Source organism: Notolepis coatsorum, assembly GCF_963971535.1.
Source record: "Notolepis coatsorum genome assembly, chromosome: 2".
Taxonomy (NCBI): Eukaryota; Metazoa; Chordata; class Actinopteri; order Aulopiformes; family Paralepididae; genus Notolepis; species Notolepis coatsorum.
Window position 1 is genome coordinate 150,767,169 of NC_140166.1, and position 15,691 is coordinate 150,782,859.

The window sequence follows — 15,691 nt, forward strand, 5'->3', positions numbered from 1 at the left end:
AGACCCTCTGAGCGGTTGTTGAGTGGAGGTAAATAAAGAGAGCCTCTGAGCTGTTGTTGAGTGGAGGTAAATAAAGAGAGAGCCTCTGAGCTGTTGTTGAGTGGAGGTAAATAAAGAGAGCCTCTGAGCGGTTGTTGAGTGGAGGTAAATAAAGAGAGCCTCTGAGCTGTTGTTGAGTGGAGGTAAATAAAGAGAGAGCCTCTGAGCTGTTGTTGAGTGGAGGTAAATAAAGAGAGACCCTCTGAGCTGTTGTTGAGTGGAGGTAAATAAAGAGAGACCCTCTGAGCTGTTGTTGAGTGGAGGTAAATAAAGAAAGACCCTCTGAGCTGTTGTTGAGTGGAGGTAAATAAAGAGAGACCCTCTGAGCTGTTGTTGAGTGGAGGGTAAATAAAGAAAGACCCTCTGAGCTGTTGTTGAGTGGAGTAAATAAAGAGAGAGCCTCTGAGCGGTTGTTGAGTGGAGGTAAATAAAGAGAGACCCTCTGAGCTGTTGTTGAGTGGAGGTAAATAAAGAAAGACCCTCTGAGCTGTTGTTGAGTGGAGGTAAATAAAGAAAGACCCTCTGAGCTGTTGTTGAGTGGAGGTAAATAAAGAAAGACCCTCTGAGCTGTTGTTGAGTGGAGGTAAATAAAGAAAGACCCTCTGAGCTGTTGTTGAGTGGAGGTAAATAAAGAGAGAGCCTCTGAGCGGTTGTTGAGTGGAGGTAAATAAAGAGAGAGCCTGTGAGCGGTTGTTGAGTGGAGGTAAATAAAGAGAGAGCCTCTGAGCGGTTGTTGAGTGGAGGTAAATAAAGAGAGCCTCTGAGCTGTTGTTGAGTGAGGTAAATAAAGGAACAGAGATGAAGGAGAACCCTCTCTCCAGGAGGAGAACCCTCTCTACAGGAGGAGAACCCTCTCTACAGAAGGAGAACCCTCTCTACAGGAGGGGAACCCTCTCTACAGAAGGAGAACCCTCTCTACATGAGGAGAACCCCAGTTAGACCCACTCTGGAATGATTTGCACCGTACATGATGACCGAAAGATATTTAAACATGTTTGGACTTTGTGGCATTAAGACATATTTTAGGGCAACACACCTTGTGAGAACACTATGAATAAAATTCAATTTGTACTTGTTTGTACTTTTTTAGTTTTTTTAAATAAATCACAAATGCAAATACACAGCCTTAAAATGCAAAACACTATTAAATGTATTATGTTAAGTAGTAAACAGACAGCCTGCTGAACTCGCCCCTGTTGGTAGAAAAGTGTTTTGAAAAGAATACAGACACCCACACATAATTGCATATGCACAAGGGCACCCAGTAAACCTTTTAAATGTAATGATAACAAGTTATACAACACACGCACATGCGTTTACTTTGGCAAATCTTGGGGACATTGCATTGATTCCCTCGTCCCTAATACTGACCCTAACTCAACCCTCATCTTAAGCACTAACTTCTTCCAAGCTGGGGACTTTCCCTGTTCAGACAAGCTGCCCCCAATCAGCTGGTCTGTAGTCTGAAATGTGTCAAAGACACTGTGGTATAATATAAATGTTCTCATGTAAATATATTCCCCTCCCCTATATCCCCTTACCTGTGCCCCCCCCCCCCCCTATCTGTGGAATAAGACATCCCCCTCCCCTCTCCCCAAACCTGTACCCCCCCCCCCCCCCCCCCCATCTGACCTATCAAATGGGACCACACACCCCCCTTGTTAACTATATAGGTCTCCTCCCGAGATCTATCGAGGTCTTTTACCTGGGTCATTTCAGCTGATCACCTGGGGGAAGCCCTCAGCCATTCTCTCTATGTATTCTATCTGTTTGGTTAATAAACCTTGTTATTATCCAAACCTCGGTTGACTGAGAACATTCTTCATCAGGATATCTACAAATATCCCACAACACACAGACACACACACACTTCTAACTAGGGATGTTCGATATTTCAGGTCATTAACATTACATATCTCTTGTCGTGGAATTAACACAACAGTATCCATACTTTTGACAATAAATAAAATAAGAATATGTTCTTACTTGCTTGCCTGGGTAAATAAAGGTTAAATAAATGTAAAAAAAAATATATATATATATTATAAAAAAAAATGTACCGATCATTTCCGATATTACATTTTAATGCCAATATCGGCCGATAATATCGGACATCCCTACTTCTAACCCATGCTGTGTGTGTTCCTCAGAGTGGAGGCAAGGTGTCCATCTCAGCCACGCCGTTTGAGAACACCTCCATCAAGGTGGGTCCTGCCAGGAAGACCGGCCACAAAGCCAAGATGGCCCGACGCAAAACGAAGACCAAGACCAAGGCCGAGGGACAGGACAGGTAAGATAAGATAAGGTAACATAACATAACATAAGATATGGTAACATAAGATATGGTAACATAAGATAAGGTAAGATAAGAAAAAGTAACATAAGATAACATGATGTAACATAAGATACGATAAGGTAACATAGGATAACATAACACAAGATAAAAGAATAAGGTAGGGTAACATAAGATAAGATAAGGTAACATAAGATAATATAAGATAAGGTAAGATTGTTGTTCATGACTATAAATCAAGTGGTGATGAGCGGCACTGTGGATCAGTGGTGCAGTGGTCAGTACTGGTCCCTCACAGCAAGAAGGACCTGGGTTCTAACTCCCGGGCACTCCGATTTCCTCCCACACCAAAATAAAACAAAATTATGAATAATTAATAGAAACACGTCGAGGAAGGAGCGGAACAGAACAGAATATCAACAGTCCAAACACCTTTGGAATGAAGGTCCTTGAAGTAGTGAAATGTTCCAATAAATAAAACACATTGAAACTAGGATGGTACAACACGTCAACCTGGAAACCTGCAGCACTCACCCACGCATTCACCTAGAAACCTAACCATGAATATTTAGGAGAACACCAAGTACACTTAGTTGACTCATTGTGAATTATGAATCTATGTGTGTCTGTCCATCCATCCACAGGGTCATACAAGGTCCTTGAAGTGCTTAACGTGCTTGAAAAAAAAATTCCTTGAAATTCAAATCAACCATTCGCATTGAATGTTTTGTTCATCCATGATCAAATAGTTCTGAATCAAGAAACCATAATTTTTTTTGTTCTGTTTTAATAAAATATCACAAGTCTCTGTCTCGCGCGCTCCAACTGCTCCAAATTGTATCCTTCGAGTGACATCATTGAAAATGAAAAATAGTGCTTGGAAAAGTACTTAAAAGTCCTCAAATTTCATTTTGCAATGTCTGTGGGAACCCTGCATCCAGCTGTATGCCTTAATCTAACATGTGTCTCTCTTCCCTACCTCCAGCACTAAGAAGAAGACGTCTCTCTTCAGGAAGATCACCAAGCAGGCGTCTCTCCTTCACACCAGCCGTAGTCTGTCCTCTCTGAACCGGTCTCTGTCCTCCGGGGAGAGTGGACCTGGGTCTCCCACCCACAACCTGTCTCCCAGGAGCCCGACGCAAGGGTACCGCTCCACACCGGACTCTGCTCACTCTGGTAAGAGTCCAGATGTTGATGGAGACAGACACAACTCATAACATTATTACTATTAGTATGTTATCAGTATGGAATGTGTGGGAAACATTAATACTCAGTCGAATGGATCCGGTTAATATGATTTATTAACTCAGAATGATCAATACATACAAAATAGTCAGAGATATGGCTGAATGGCCCTCATCCAGGCTACTAGCTACGATACCCGGAAGTAAGAGAGAGAATGAGAGAGAGAGGGGCTCCTTTATAGTCGGGGGAAGGGAGGGGATAAACATTTGGGGGGAAGGGTGAAAGACCTCAACTGTTATTCCTCCACAAATGTAATGGAAATTAATTGGGGGTGACAGTGGCTCAGGAGCTGTCGTCTGGTAATCGGAAGGTTCTTGGTTACTTTCTGGCTCCTCCTGGCAGTGTGTCAAAGTGTCCTTGAGCAAGACACTTGACCCATAACTGCTCCTGATAAGCAGGTTGGCACCTTGCATGGTCGCCTCCGTCATCGGTGTGTGAATGAATGTGAGGCATAAGTTGTAAAGCGCTTAGGATAAAATCGCTATATAAATGCAGTCCATTTACCATTTAATTCAAATAGAACACTTGTCATTGCCCGATTTGAGAAATATCCGTTTCATCCAAATCAGCCCTGTAGTTTGTGAGATTAGCTGCGGACAGTCAGACAACCAAAGGCATAATCTGGAGGTACTTTTGTAAAAACCTTATGCAGTTATGCAATTTGAAAATGGTGTTTTACGAGACTTGGAAAAGTTATGGAAAATAACAGATGTCCAAAAAGTTTCGGAAACGTCATGGAAATGTATTCAAAGTATTTATTTAGCTTCAGCCACTAAAGTCTGTTATGTCAGGTCTGGCTGCAGACAGATCTGGTTACCTTTGATGGGATAACGACCAAAGTAACACGTTGTCATTACTTAAGTCTACAGTCATAGTGGTTTCTTGCCTAAACAAGACCCAAAACATTCAAAGAACAACAAGTGTAACATTTGAACATTAACTCAGACACGTCTTGATCAGTGAAATTGTACCATGGATCATGGAATAGTCTGCATGTCATCCTATACAGGAATATATTCACGGTTTTTGTCGCCATGGGAAAGTGCAAATGAATGGAATTTGATTTAGAAAACGTATGAACGGGAGCTCCCGTAGCTCACCGCATATCTCGGCGCTATTTCTGCGTCGCGGAAAACCGTGCTCGTCACGGATCTGGGGGACACGAGTTCGATTCCCGGACCCACCGTCATTTCTCAGAATGTCTTCCCCTGCTCTACATCCCATTTCAACCTGTTTCTGTCGGTCATGCTTGACCAGAAAAGCGATAAACGCTAAAAAAGAAAGTTAAAAAAAAAAAAAAAAAAAACGTATGAACCCTGAATATAGTCGACCACAGGCTCCACTAACCTTCGCTCTATGGGAGCCGAAACAGAGAGCAATGCTGTCATCTGGTTTGTTTTCAAACTTAAAATAATGAGCCTTTGGTTGAAGCGGTAACATTGCTGACACATCTTCATAGTGATTGGTCAAACAGACAGTGAGGTCACAGGGCTCTACAGTGCGACCATTTCACTTGCATTTGCCCCTAAAAATTGATTTGTGCGAACCGGAAAATCATTTAGGAGCACAGTGTGCGAGCAGTAGTTTTGCGCAGTGGGCGTGTCAACGCGCAATAGTCATTTCATGTTAGACACAGAGCTACAGTATGACATCTAGCTATTCAGCCCGATTCAACAGCTCTGTAACAACTCATCCCGCGAGTCACGCTGTTTCTATGTGCAGTGAAAACTCTGCGAGCAACGGGTCCAATGGTCTAACATGCTTTGCATCCTCGCCATTCCTGTATATAGTATACTCACGTTGCGCTAAAAACCTTAACTAATGTTAGCTGCTAACTCTAACTAAGCTAACCTGCTAACGCTAACTACTGTAAGCTATCCCTGGGAATGCTCGGAGGCATCCAATACTGATGGAAGGGGGGTCTCTCTCTCTCTCTCTCTCTCTCTCTCTCTCTCTCCCCTCTCCCTCTCTCTCTCTCTCTCTCTCTCTCTCTCTCTCTCTCTCTCTCTCTCTCTCTCTCTCTCTCTCTCTCTCTCTCTCTCTCTCTCTCTCTCTCTCTCTCTCTCTCGATATCCTTTGCGTCTAGTAGACATGGGCCAATATGTGATTTTGGTGGTATGTGCTATTGCACAGATGTTTGTCCCTTAGTATGCACACTAGGGGTGTAAAGGTACATGTATCCGTACCATACCGAACAGCTGTGTACCGAACGAATACAACGGTATGTTAACCATTAACGACCGCATTCACAATCTAATATAATAATAATTATTATTTCAAATGTTTTACAAGTCGATTATTAATTTCAATATAGAATATTCGTTGACAGCCCTACAAGTACAATTAGTTACTGCACACTACATCACCCCTGAGTGGAACATGGAAAGCCAAACTTTCCCCCACTGTACCGAAAACCCGTACCGAACCTTGACTTCAAAACCGAGGTACGTACCGTACCGTGGTTTTTGTGTACCGTTACACCCCTAATGCACACACATTTCTTTGTGTGCTCCTACATGTTTTCATTCAGGAGCACATGTGCTCCTTGGGAACAAAGTTAGCGTAGAGCTCCGAGTCGTCCTGTCTGTCGAAACGGAGAGGAATCAAACAAACGGGACTCACTGGAAGATGTATATTAAATAATAGATGTAGACGGACGGACACAGCAGGTCAGTGTGGCCTATGTTGCTCAGGTCTTGTGGAACATGCTTGGCTAACCCTACTGAAAGGTATAGACTTAGACCATCAGTTTGAGATCAGTGGACAATCATTGAGATCATTGGCTCTTCTATCCGATTTTAGGATTGGGGAGATTTTCAGATACCGATAATCTATATATTCGATATCCTATACCAGTATCTTTATTTTAGCCTGGTATCAGACCGATAAGATACGATATTCCTTTATTGATTCCCTTGGGGAAATTCAGGCATCATAGCAGCAGGGGGGAGGGGAGGTACAGGTAGTAGAAGACATGGTACAAGTCACAGAATTATAGTACAGTGGAGAAGTAAAAAATAGAATAAAAAAGCAGTGTTAACAACAATATAATTAACTCTGGACATTCGCATATGGGAAACAAGGTGCAAGATGAGGGTATGTATGCCCTCTCAGTTATATTTGCCCTACAATAAATATAGTTACAATATATAATCTAATAATCCAATCATCTAAATCTAATATATAATTAAAAAAAAAAGCTAAATATATGCTCTGATGAAGTATACAGTAGACACATAAGGTGCGGTATTGCCTCGTATGAATGTGTATGCATGTGAATGAATGTTGGTGGTGGTCGGAGGGGCCGTAGGCGATGATTATTCGCCACGCTTCCGTGAGCCTGCCTCAGGGCAGCTCTGGCTGCAATTGTAGCTTACCACCACCGGTATGACTGTGTATGAACGAATAATGGACTCTGTGAAGCGCTCTGAGTCAGAGAAGAGCGCTATATAAATCCAATCCATTATTATTATTATTATAAGGTAAGTATATATTGTCCTGATATCCTATACCAGTATCAGTATTTTAAGCCTGGTATCAGACCCATATCCTATACCAGTATCAGTATTTTAGCCTGGTATCAGACCCATATCCCACGCCAGTAACATTATCGGTAGATCCCTACTATCTATAAAGAAGCAACGGTCCGACCGCGGAGACACACTGCTAGCTTGACTGTTGTCTGACCGCGGGAGACACACACTGCTAGCCTGACTGTTCTCTGGCCGCGGGTACACACTGCTAGCCTGACTGTTCTCCGGCCGCGGCTACACACTGCTACTGTAGCTTGACTGTTCTCCGGCCGCGGGTACACACTTCTAGCTTGACTGTTCTCCGGCCGTGGGTACACACTGCTAGCTTGACTGTTCTCCGGCCGCAGGTACACACTGCTAGCCTGACCTCTGACCGCGCGGACACACTGCTAGCCTGACTGTTCTCTGTGTCGCGGGAGACACACTGCTAGCTTGACTGTTCTCTGACAGCGGGAGACACACTGCTAGCTTGACTGTTCTCTGTGTCACGGGAGACACACTGCTAGCTTGACTGTTCTCTGACCGCGAGAGACACACACTGCTAGCTTGACTGTTCTCTGACCGCGGGAGACACACACTGCTAGCTTGACTGTTCTTTGACCGTGGGAGACACACTGCTAGCTTGACTGTTCTCTGACCACGGGAGACACACACTGCTAGCCTGACTGTTCTCTGACCGCGGGAGACACACTGCTAGCCTGACTGTTCTCTGACCGCGGGAGGCACACACTGCTAGCCTGACTGTTCTCTGACCGCGGGAGACACACTGCTAGCCTGACTGTTCTCTGACCGCGGGAGACACACACTGCTAGCCTGACTGTTCTCTGACCGCGGGAGACACACTACTAGCTTGACTGTTCTCTGACCGCGGACACACACTGCTAGCTTGACTGTTCTCTGACCGTGCGGAACACACTGCTAGCTTGACTGTTCTCTGACCGTGCGGAACACACTGCTAGCCTGACTGTTCTCTGACCGTGGGAGACACACACTGCTAGCCTGACTGTTCTCTGACCGTGCGGAACACACTGCTAGCTTGACTGTTCTCTGACCGCGGACACACACTGCTAGCTTGACTGTTCTCTGACCGTGCGGAACACACTGCTAGCTTGACTGTTCTCTGACCACGGGAGACACACATTGCTAGCTTGACTGTTCTCTGACCGCAGGAGACACACACTGCTAGCCTGACTGTTCTCTGACAGCAGGAGACACACACTGCTAGCTTGACTGTTCTCTGACCGCGGGAGACACACACTGCTAGCTTGACTGTTCTCTGACCGCGGGAGACACACTGCTAGCCTGACTGTTCTCTGACAGCAGGAGACACACACTGCTAGCTTGACTGTTCTCTGACCGCAGGAGACACACACTGCTAGCTTGACTGTTCTCTGACCGCGGGAGACACACACTGCTAGCCTGACTGTTATCTGACCGTGGGAGACACACACTGCTAGCTTGACTGTTCTCTGACCGCGGGAGACACACACTGCTAGCTTGACTGTTCTCTGACCGCGGGAGACACACACTGCTAGCTTGACTGTTCTCTGACCGCGGGAGACACACACTGCTAGCCTGACTGTTCTCTGACCGCGGGAGACACACACTGCTAGCTTGACTGTTCTCTGACCGCGGGAGACACACACTGCTAGCTTAACTGTTCTCTGACCGCGGATACACACTGCTAGCTTCATTGTTCTCTGACAGCGGGAGACACACACTGCTAGCCTGACTGTTCTCTGACCGCGGGAGACACACTGCTAGCCTGACTGTTCTCTGACCGCGGGAGAGACACTGCTAGCTTGACTGTTCTCTGTGTCTACAAGAGATTCTGCTCCAATCACACCTAGAGGCCATAATAGACTAGACGCCACAACTATGGCCCGAAGATGGGGATCCGGTGTGAGCGCTCCAGCCGGTTGACACACGGGTGCAGAGAGGAAACTGGCCCGGAGCAGCCGCTACTTCTTGGAGCAGCCGCTACTTCTTGGTGCTTCAGCTTCTCTCTCCTCCTGTCTCATCCTCAACTTCTCTCCTCTCCTGTCTCCTCTTCATCCTCCATTAAGATAAGACCAGCCTCAGAGACTCAGAGCCTCTGCTGCGCCGCTTCAATATGAAACACGGAGGATTTAATTCATCACTCGCTTTTCTTTTTACGTAAATGAGGAAATTAATAGGGAGAAACACACGCCGCAGTCCTCCAGCCGCTCAGGAACACGTACAAATTCAGTGTACTAACATGACTTTTAATGGATGAATGAGAATTTATTACTTGCTTTCAACAATGTTTCTTTCCCATTCAGACACACACACAGACACACACACACACACTCACACTCACACACTCACACTCACACTCACACACACACACACACACACACACACACACACACACACACACACACACACACACACACACACACACACTCACACCTCTCTGAGGCATTATGGATGAGCGCTAAATGTGTAAATGACCCCCATGTTGATTAATGACCACAGTGAATAATGTTTCTGACTATGATGGACGATAATAGGATTGGCTTTAATGTGTCTCAGTCTAACTGTGTGTGTGTGTGTGTGTGTGTGTGTGTGTGTGTGTGTGTGTGTGTATGTGTATGTGTGTGTGTGTGTGCGCGCGTACAGTATGTCCTTGCCTGTATCCATTATATGCATGTATGTGTGTGTTATGTGCCTCTGTATCTGTGCAGGTCTGAATGTGTTTGTGTCTAGCTGTGCATACTATCTAGTGTCTAGCTGTGCATACTATGTAGTGTCTAGCTGTGCATACTATCTAGTGTCTAGCTGTGCATACTATGTAGTGTCTAGCTGTGCATACTATGTAGTGTCTAGCTGTGCATACTCTCTAGTGTCTAGCTGTGCATACTATGTAGTGTCTAGCTGTGCATACTATCTAGTGTCTAGCTGTGCATACTATGTAGTGTCTAGCTGTGCATACTATGTAGTGTCTAGCTGTGCATACTCTCTAGTGTCTAGCTGTGCATACTATGTAGTGTCTAGCTGTGCATACTATCTAGTGTCTAGCTGTGCATACTATGTAGTGTCTAGCTGTGCATACTCTCTAGTGTCTAGCTGTGCATACTATGTAGTGTCTAGCTGTGCATACTATCTAGTGTCTAGCTGTGCATACTATGTAGTGTCTAGCTATGCATACTATGTAGTGTCTAGCTGTGCCTACTATGTAGTGTCTAGTTGTGCATACTATGTAGTGTCTAGTTGTGCATACTATGTAGTGTCTAGCTGTGTATACTATGTAGTGTCTAGTTGTGCATACTATGTAGTGTCTAGTTGTGTATACTATGTAGTGTCTAGCTGTGTATACTATGTAGTGTCTAGTTGTGCATACTATGTATTGTCTAGTTGTGCATACTATGTAGTGTCTAGTTGTGCATACTATGTAGTGTCTAGTTGTGCATACTATGTAGTGTCTAGCTGTGTATACTATGTAGTGTCTAGTTGTGCATACTATGTATTGTCTAGTTGTGCATACTATGTAGTGTCTAGTTGTGCATACTATCTAGTGTCTAGTTGTGCATACTATGTAGTGTCTAGCTGTGCATACTATGTAGTGTCTAGCTGTGCATACTATGTAGTGTCTAGCTGTGCATACTATCTAGTGTCTAGCTGTGCCTACTATGTAGTGTCTAGTTGTGCATACTATGTAGTGTCTAGTTGTGCATACTATGTAGTGTCTAGTTGTGCATACTATTTAGTGTGCATACATTTCTGCCCCTACGTGTGGTCATATATAACGTGTATCTCTCTCTCTCTCTCTCTCTCTCTCTCTCTCTCTCTCTCTCTCCAGCGGCTGGTACCTCCTCCCAGAGCAGCTCTCCCAGCTCCAGTGTTCCCAACTCCCCGGCCAGCTCGGGACACATCCGTCCCAGTTCCCTCCACGGCCTGGCCCCCAAGCTCCAGCGCCAGTACCGCTCCCCGCGACGCAAGTCCGCCGGCAACATCCCGCTGTCCCCCCTGGCCCGCACGCCCTCCCCCACGCCCCAGAGCACGTCTCCCCAGCGCTCCCCGTCTCCCCTCTCCAGCCACGGCATGGGCGGCATGTCCTTCCCGGTGAAGCTCCACTCTTCGCCCCCGCTGGCGAGGCAGATCTCCAGGCCCAAGAGCGTCGAGTCGCCCCGCTCGCCGCTCCTCAAGAGGGTGCAGTCGGCGGAGAAGCTGGCGGCCTCCTCCCTCTGCTCCTCCTCCCTCTCCTCCTCATCCCTTTCCTCCTCCTCCCTCTCCTCCTCCTCCTTGCCCTCCTCCTCCTTGCCCTCCTCCTCCTCCTCCTCCTGCCCCACGGCGGGGGGGTCAGCAGCGGGGGGGGCGCGGAAACACAGCCTGGACATCTGCCACTCGGAGTTCAAGAAGGAGATGATGCAGAGAGACCCCAGTCTGCAGAGCCTTCAGGTAAATAACATGTAGAGCCTTCAGGTAAATAACATGCAGAGCCTTCAGGTAAATAACATGCAGAGCCTTCAGGTAAATAACATGCAGAGCCTTCAGGTAAATAACACGTAGAGCCTTCAGGTAAATAACATGCAGAGCCTTCAGGTAAATAACATGCAGAGCCTTCAGGTAAATAACACGTAGAGCCTTCAGGTAAATAACATGTAGAGCCTTCAGGTAAATAACACGTAGAGCCTTCAGGTAAATAACATGTAGAGCCTTCAGGTACATAACATGTAGAGCCTTCAGGTAAATAACATGTAGAGCCTTCAGGTAAATAACATGTAGAGCCTTCAGGTAAATAACATGTAGAGCCTTCAGGTAAATAACATGTAGAGCCTTCAGGTAAATAACATGCAGAGCCTTCAGGTAAATAACATGTAGAGCCTTCAGGTAAATAACACTTCTAACATGTAGAGCCTGTAGATATTATGTTCAGTAGTGGTACTTGGACTGGGAGTACCGGTCAACCGGTACCCGAATAGGGATGGAACTGGACCCAAACCAAGAAGAACCCACTTCCACCACTGGTCACAAAACGATATCATAGGGACAACATTGGTGTAACAATAATATGCAACAGCTCCAACTCCTCATATGTGACCAGGTTCACAATAAACTGGAGTCGCTCACGGTGGAGAAGCCAATAAACAACATCCTATATTATCCTCCTCCCGGCGGATGACAGGCGGAGGCACCAAACATCCCACTCAGCGAGGCTTGCTGTATAGAAACGTGATGTTTGCTCTTCTTATATGGAGAAGTGTGTTCTGGAGTCAGCACAATGCAGACGGCACACACCTGACGTGTTGACAGTGTTCAGCGCAGCCCTGAGAAAGCCTCCGTCCAAACGCCAGCCGTGTAGGATATAATTGGGCAAACATCCCAGGCTTATGTGTGTGTTTCCTATACGTGGTGGTATTCTGTACGCCGCTCACCGGCAATGATGTTGTGATGTATTGAAAAGCCTATTATTTAAAAGTTTAATGTTTGCTGTTGTCCCCCTCTGTCCCTGCAGGAGTCGGCTAGCGAGGGTCTGCTGCTGTCGGCGGGCCGCGGCGTGGAGAAGGGCAGCCTGCAGAAGCACTCGTCCTCCAGGAAGCTGGGCAGGCAGGAGGGGGGGGGGGACCCCGGCACGTGCCCCGGGGCCCTGGGCCTGGCCCCTGGGAAGAGCAAGCTGAAGGACAAGCTCTCCGCCATCCGACAGGACCGCGCCGAGCGGCGGGAGTCCCTCCAGAAGCAGGACGCCATCCACGAGGTGGACTCGTCCGAGGACGAGACAGACGAGGGCTCGGAGGACAGCCAGGACGGACGCAGGGGGGCGGGGTCCACCTTCACCCCCCCGCCGCCTCTGCTGCGGCCCACCACCGTCCGCACGGGACCCGGGGGCACCCTGCCCTCCCTCTGTCTCTCCCCCTCCCCCTCCCTGGCCGTCTCGCAGCTGAGCAGGCCGTCCTCGCACGCGCTCTCCTCCACCGCCTCGGAGGCCAAGCCGGGCGAGCAGAAGCCCGCTCTAAGTGCACCCGCCCTGGGGGGGAAAGACTGCAGCTCCACCTCCTCCTCCTCTTCCTCCTCAGGGGCCCCGGAGGCCGGCGGCAGCGAACCCGCTCAGGGGCCCCTCCTGTCCTTCTCCACGCCAGGCAGTGCGTTCATCTCAGTCTCAGCCAAGGAGCCCTTCCTCAAACCGGCCCCTCCTCCCCAGGACTGGAGGAGTCAGAAGGGAAAGGCCGGCACATCCAGACCCAAGGCGGAGGACCAGAGCCTGGATAGCAGCAGCCCCAAGGCCTCCACCCCTTCCACCCCCACCCCCACCACCACCCCTGGATCCGGTGAGAGTCGAGAGGGGCCGCGAACCCCCTCCTCGCCGGGGATCCCCAAAGAGAAGAAGGAGGCAGATAACCGGAGACAAGCCCAGAGCATGGCTGCTGCTGCGGCCCAGGGCACCGAGAGCGGGGTGGACCAGGTGGTGTCCCAGCTAGCCGTGGTGGCCAAGAGCCTCCTGGGCCCGGTCAAACTCTGCTCCACCGGGGGGCACAGCAGCACCCCCTCCTCCGGGACGGGGGACGCCACACCAGACTCCTCCGCCCGGTTCTTCCCCTTCAGACGGCCCGTGGACCCTCCGTCCCCCCCACCTCTGAGCAGGCAGAGAGCTGAGCCGAGCCTCCTCGCTCCCCAACAACCATCCGCCAAACCCTCCTCCTCCTCCTCCCCCCCGAGAGACCGCACTGCCGGGACGCAGGCTTCAGAGGACGGGCCCAAGAGGTCCGGGTCCCCCGCCGGCGCTGGAGAGATCACCGCTAGCTCTGCGTCTGCACCGCCTGGGGCCCCTCCAACCCCCCCTGCAGACACCGCCCAGGAGACCACCGCCGCCACCTCGTCCTCGCAACTAGACAAAACCACCAGCAACAAGACGTAGCAGCAAAAACAACCAGAACAACATCCTTACTTTACAATCTGCTGGCTGGAGGTTGTACAGAACTCACGCAAACTGCATGTTTGGAAGAAAATAAAGAAAAAAAACGCATTCTTTAACTCTACACTAATCCTAGAGTTAAAAAAAAAACTGTCAAAGCCTGATGGAAAGAAAGAAAGACTAAGAGAGAACGATGTATACTACAAGAGAAAGAAGGAGAAGTAGGAAAAGACAGCTTTGGTAGTACTAGTTCCATTCCGGGTTGTTCTGTGCTCCGTGTGCGTGTGTGTGTGTGTGTGTGTGTGTGTGTGTGTGTGTGTGTGTGTGTGTGTGTGTGTGTGTGTGTTTGTGTGTGTGTGTGTGTGCGTGTGTGTGTGTGTGTGTGTGCGCGCATGCGTGTTTTGGCAGCCATGTTGGCGTCAACCATAACAGTGTATAATCTCTGTCTTCTTCTTTGGTTTCTGCATTCGGATGTTGACTAATTGTTGTTGAAAAGTTGGCTCTCCTTCTCTCGTTCTGCCAAGATGTACGGGGCTAGAAATAAATGGATTGGATTGATTTCACACGCACGCACACACACACACACACACACACACACACACACACACACACACACGGTTGAAAGGTAGGCAGACTAGTCATACACACTCTTACACTCTGTCTCCCTAATGGCCTGCTCTTCTTCCACTGCCTCATTGCCTCTCACCTTGACGTTAGCTTCTGCTCATGTGTGTGTTGTTTGCCAATAGATCAGGTTATGCCTTATAGTACACACTCATTTACCCCTCTCTCTCTCTTTCTCCCTCCATCCACCCTTCCCTTTATCCATTCCTTTTTCCCTCCCTTCCTTCATCCATCCCTCCTCTGCAGTTTTCCTTCATCCATCCATTCTATCGCTCCCTCTCTGCTTCCCTTCATCCCACCATCTCTCGCTCCATCCCTCTCTTTTGTCTCCATCCCTCCATCCCTGGTGCCCTCCTGCCCCCCATCTCTATCCTCTATCTCCTCTCTCTCTCTCTCTCCCTCTCTTTATCCCCATCTCATTTTCCCTCTCTCCCTTCCCTAAACCCCCCTTCCTCTCTCTCCACTCCCCTTTCTCTGTATCCATCTCTCTCTATCCCCATAATCTTCCCTCTCTCCATCACTTCCTCTCACTCCTTCCCTCTCTCTTCCCCTTCTCTCTCCCTCTCTCTCTCTGTTCCTCTATCCCAATCTCTCTCTCTCTCTCTCTCTCTCTCTCTCTCTCTCTCTCTCTCTCTCTCTCTCTCTCTCTCTCTCTCTCTCTCTCTCTCTCTGATCCTCTATCCCAATCCCTCTTTCCTTCCTCGCTCTCTCTCTCTCTCTCTCTCTCTCTCTCTCTCTCTCTCTCTCTCTCTCTCTCTCTCTCTCTCTCTCTCTCTCCCTCCCCCCCCCCCCCTCTCCTCCTCCTCTCTCTCCTTCCCTTCCTGGTGTCCTGCATGTGTTCCCCATCTGTTTCCAGGAAAAGGTTGTACCTCAGCAATAAAGCACAGCGTCTGCTTGGCAGTCTGTATGAACGCATCACAGTGTGTTTAATGGAGGCTGCAGGACCCACGTTCACTCAACGCTCCATCGGCTCTACCCCCCCCCCCCCCAGGTCTGCAGGAAGGGGACAGACTCTACCTAGTCCCCCAATGAGACTCGCCCCCGCTGTTTAGTCCTCTGTGGGGGGGGCGGGGGGGTATTGTG

At 48.4% G+C, this 15,691-nt stretch overlaps 1 protein-coding gene across 1 annotated transcript in view; it reads left to right on the forward strand.

Moving 5' to 3' along the window:
• Positions 1-15,335, forward strand: part of LOC311223569 (microtubule-associated serine/threonine-protein kinase 2-like) — a 465,967-nt gene extending 450,632 nt beyond the window's left edge. Inside the window, exons 27-30 of the mRNA XM_084308349.1 lie at positions 2,190-2,329; positions 3,318-3,508; positions 10,934-11,532; positions 12,590-15,335. Coding sequence (XP_084164475.1) covers positions 2,190-2,329; positions 3,318-3,508; positions 10,934-11,532; positions 12,590-13,987 — 2,328 coding nt within the window. The 3' untranslated portion in view covers positions 13,988-15,335. The remainder of the gene's footprint in view (positions 1-2,189; positions 2,330-3,317; positions 3,509-10,933; positions 11,533-12,589) is intronic.
• The last annotated feature ends 356 nt before the right edge of the window (positions 15,336-15,691 follow it).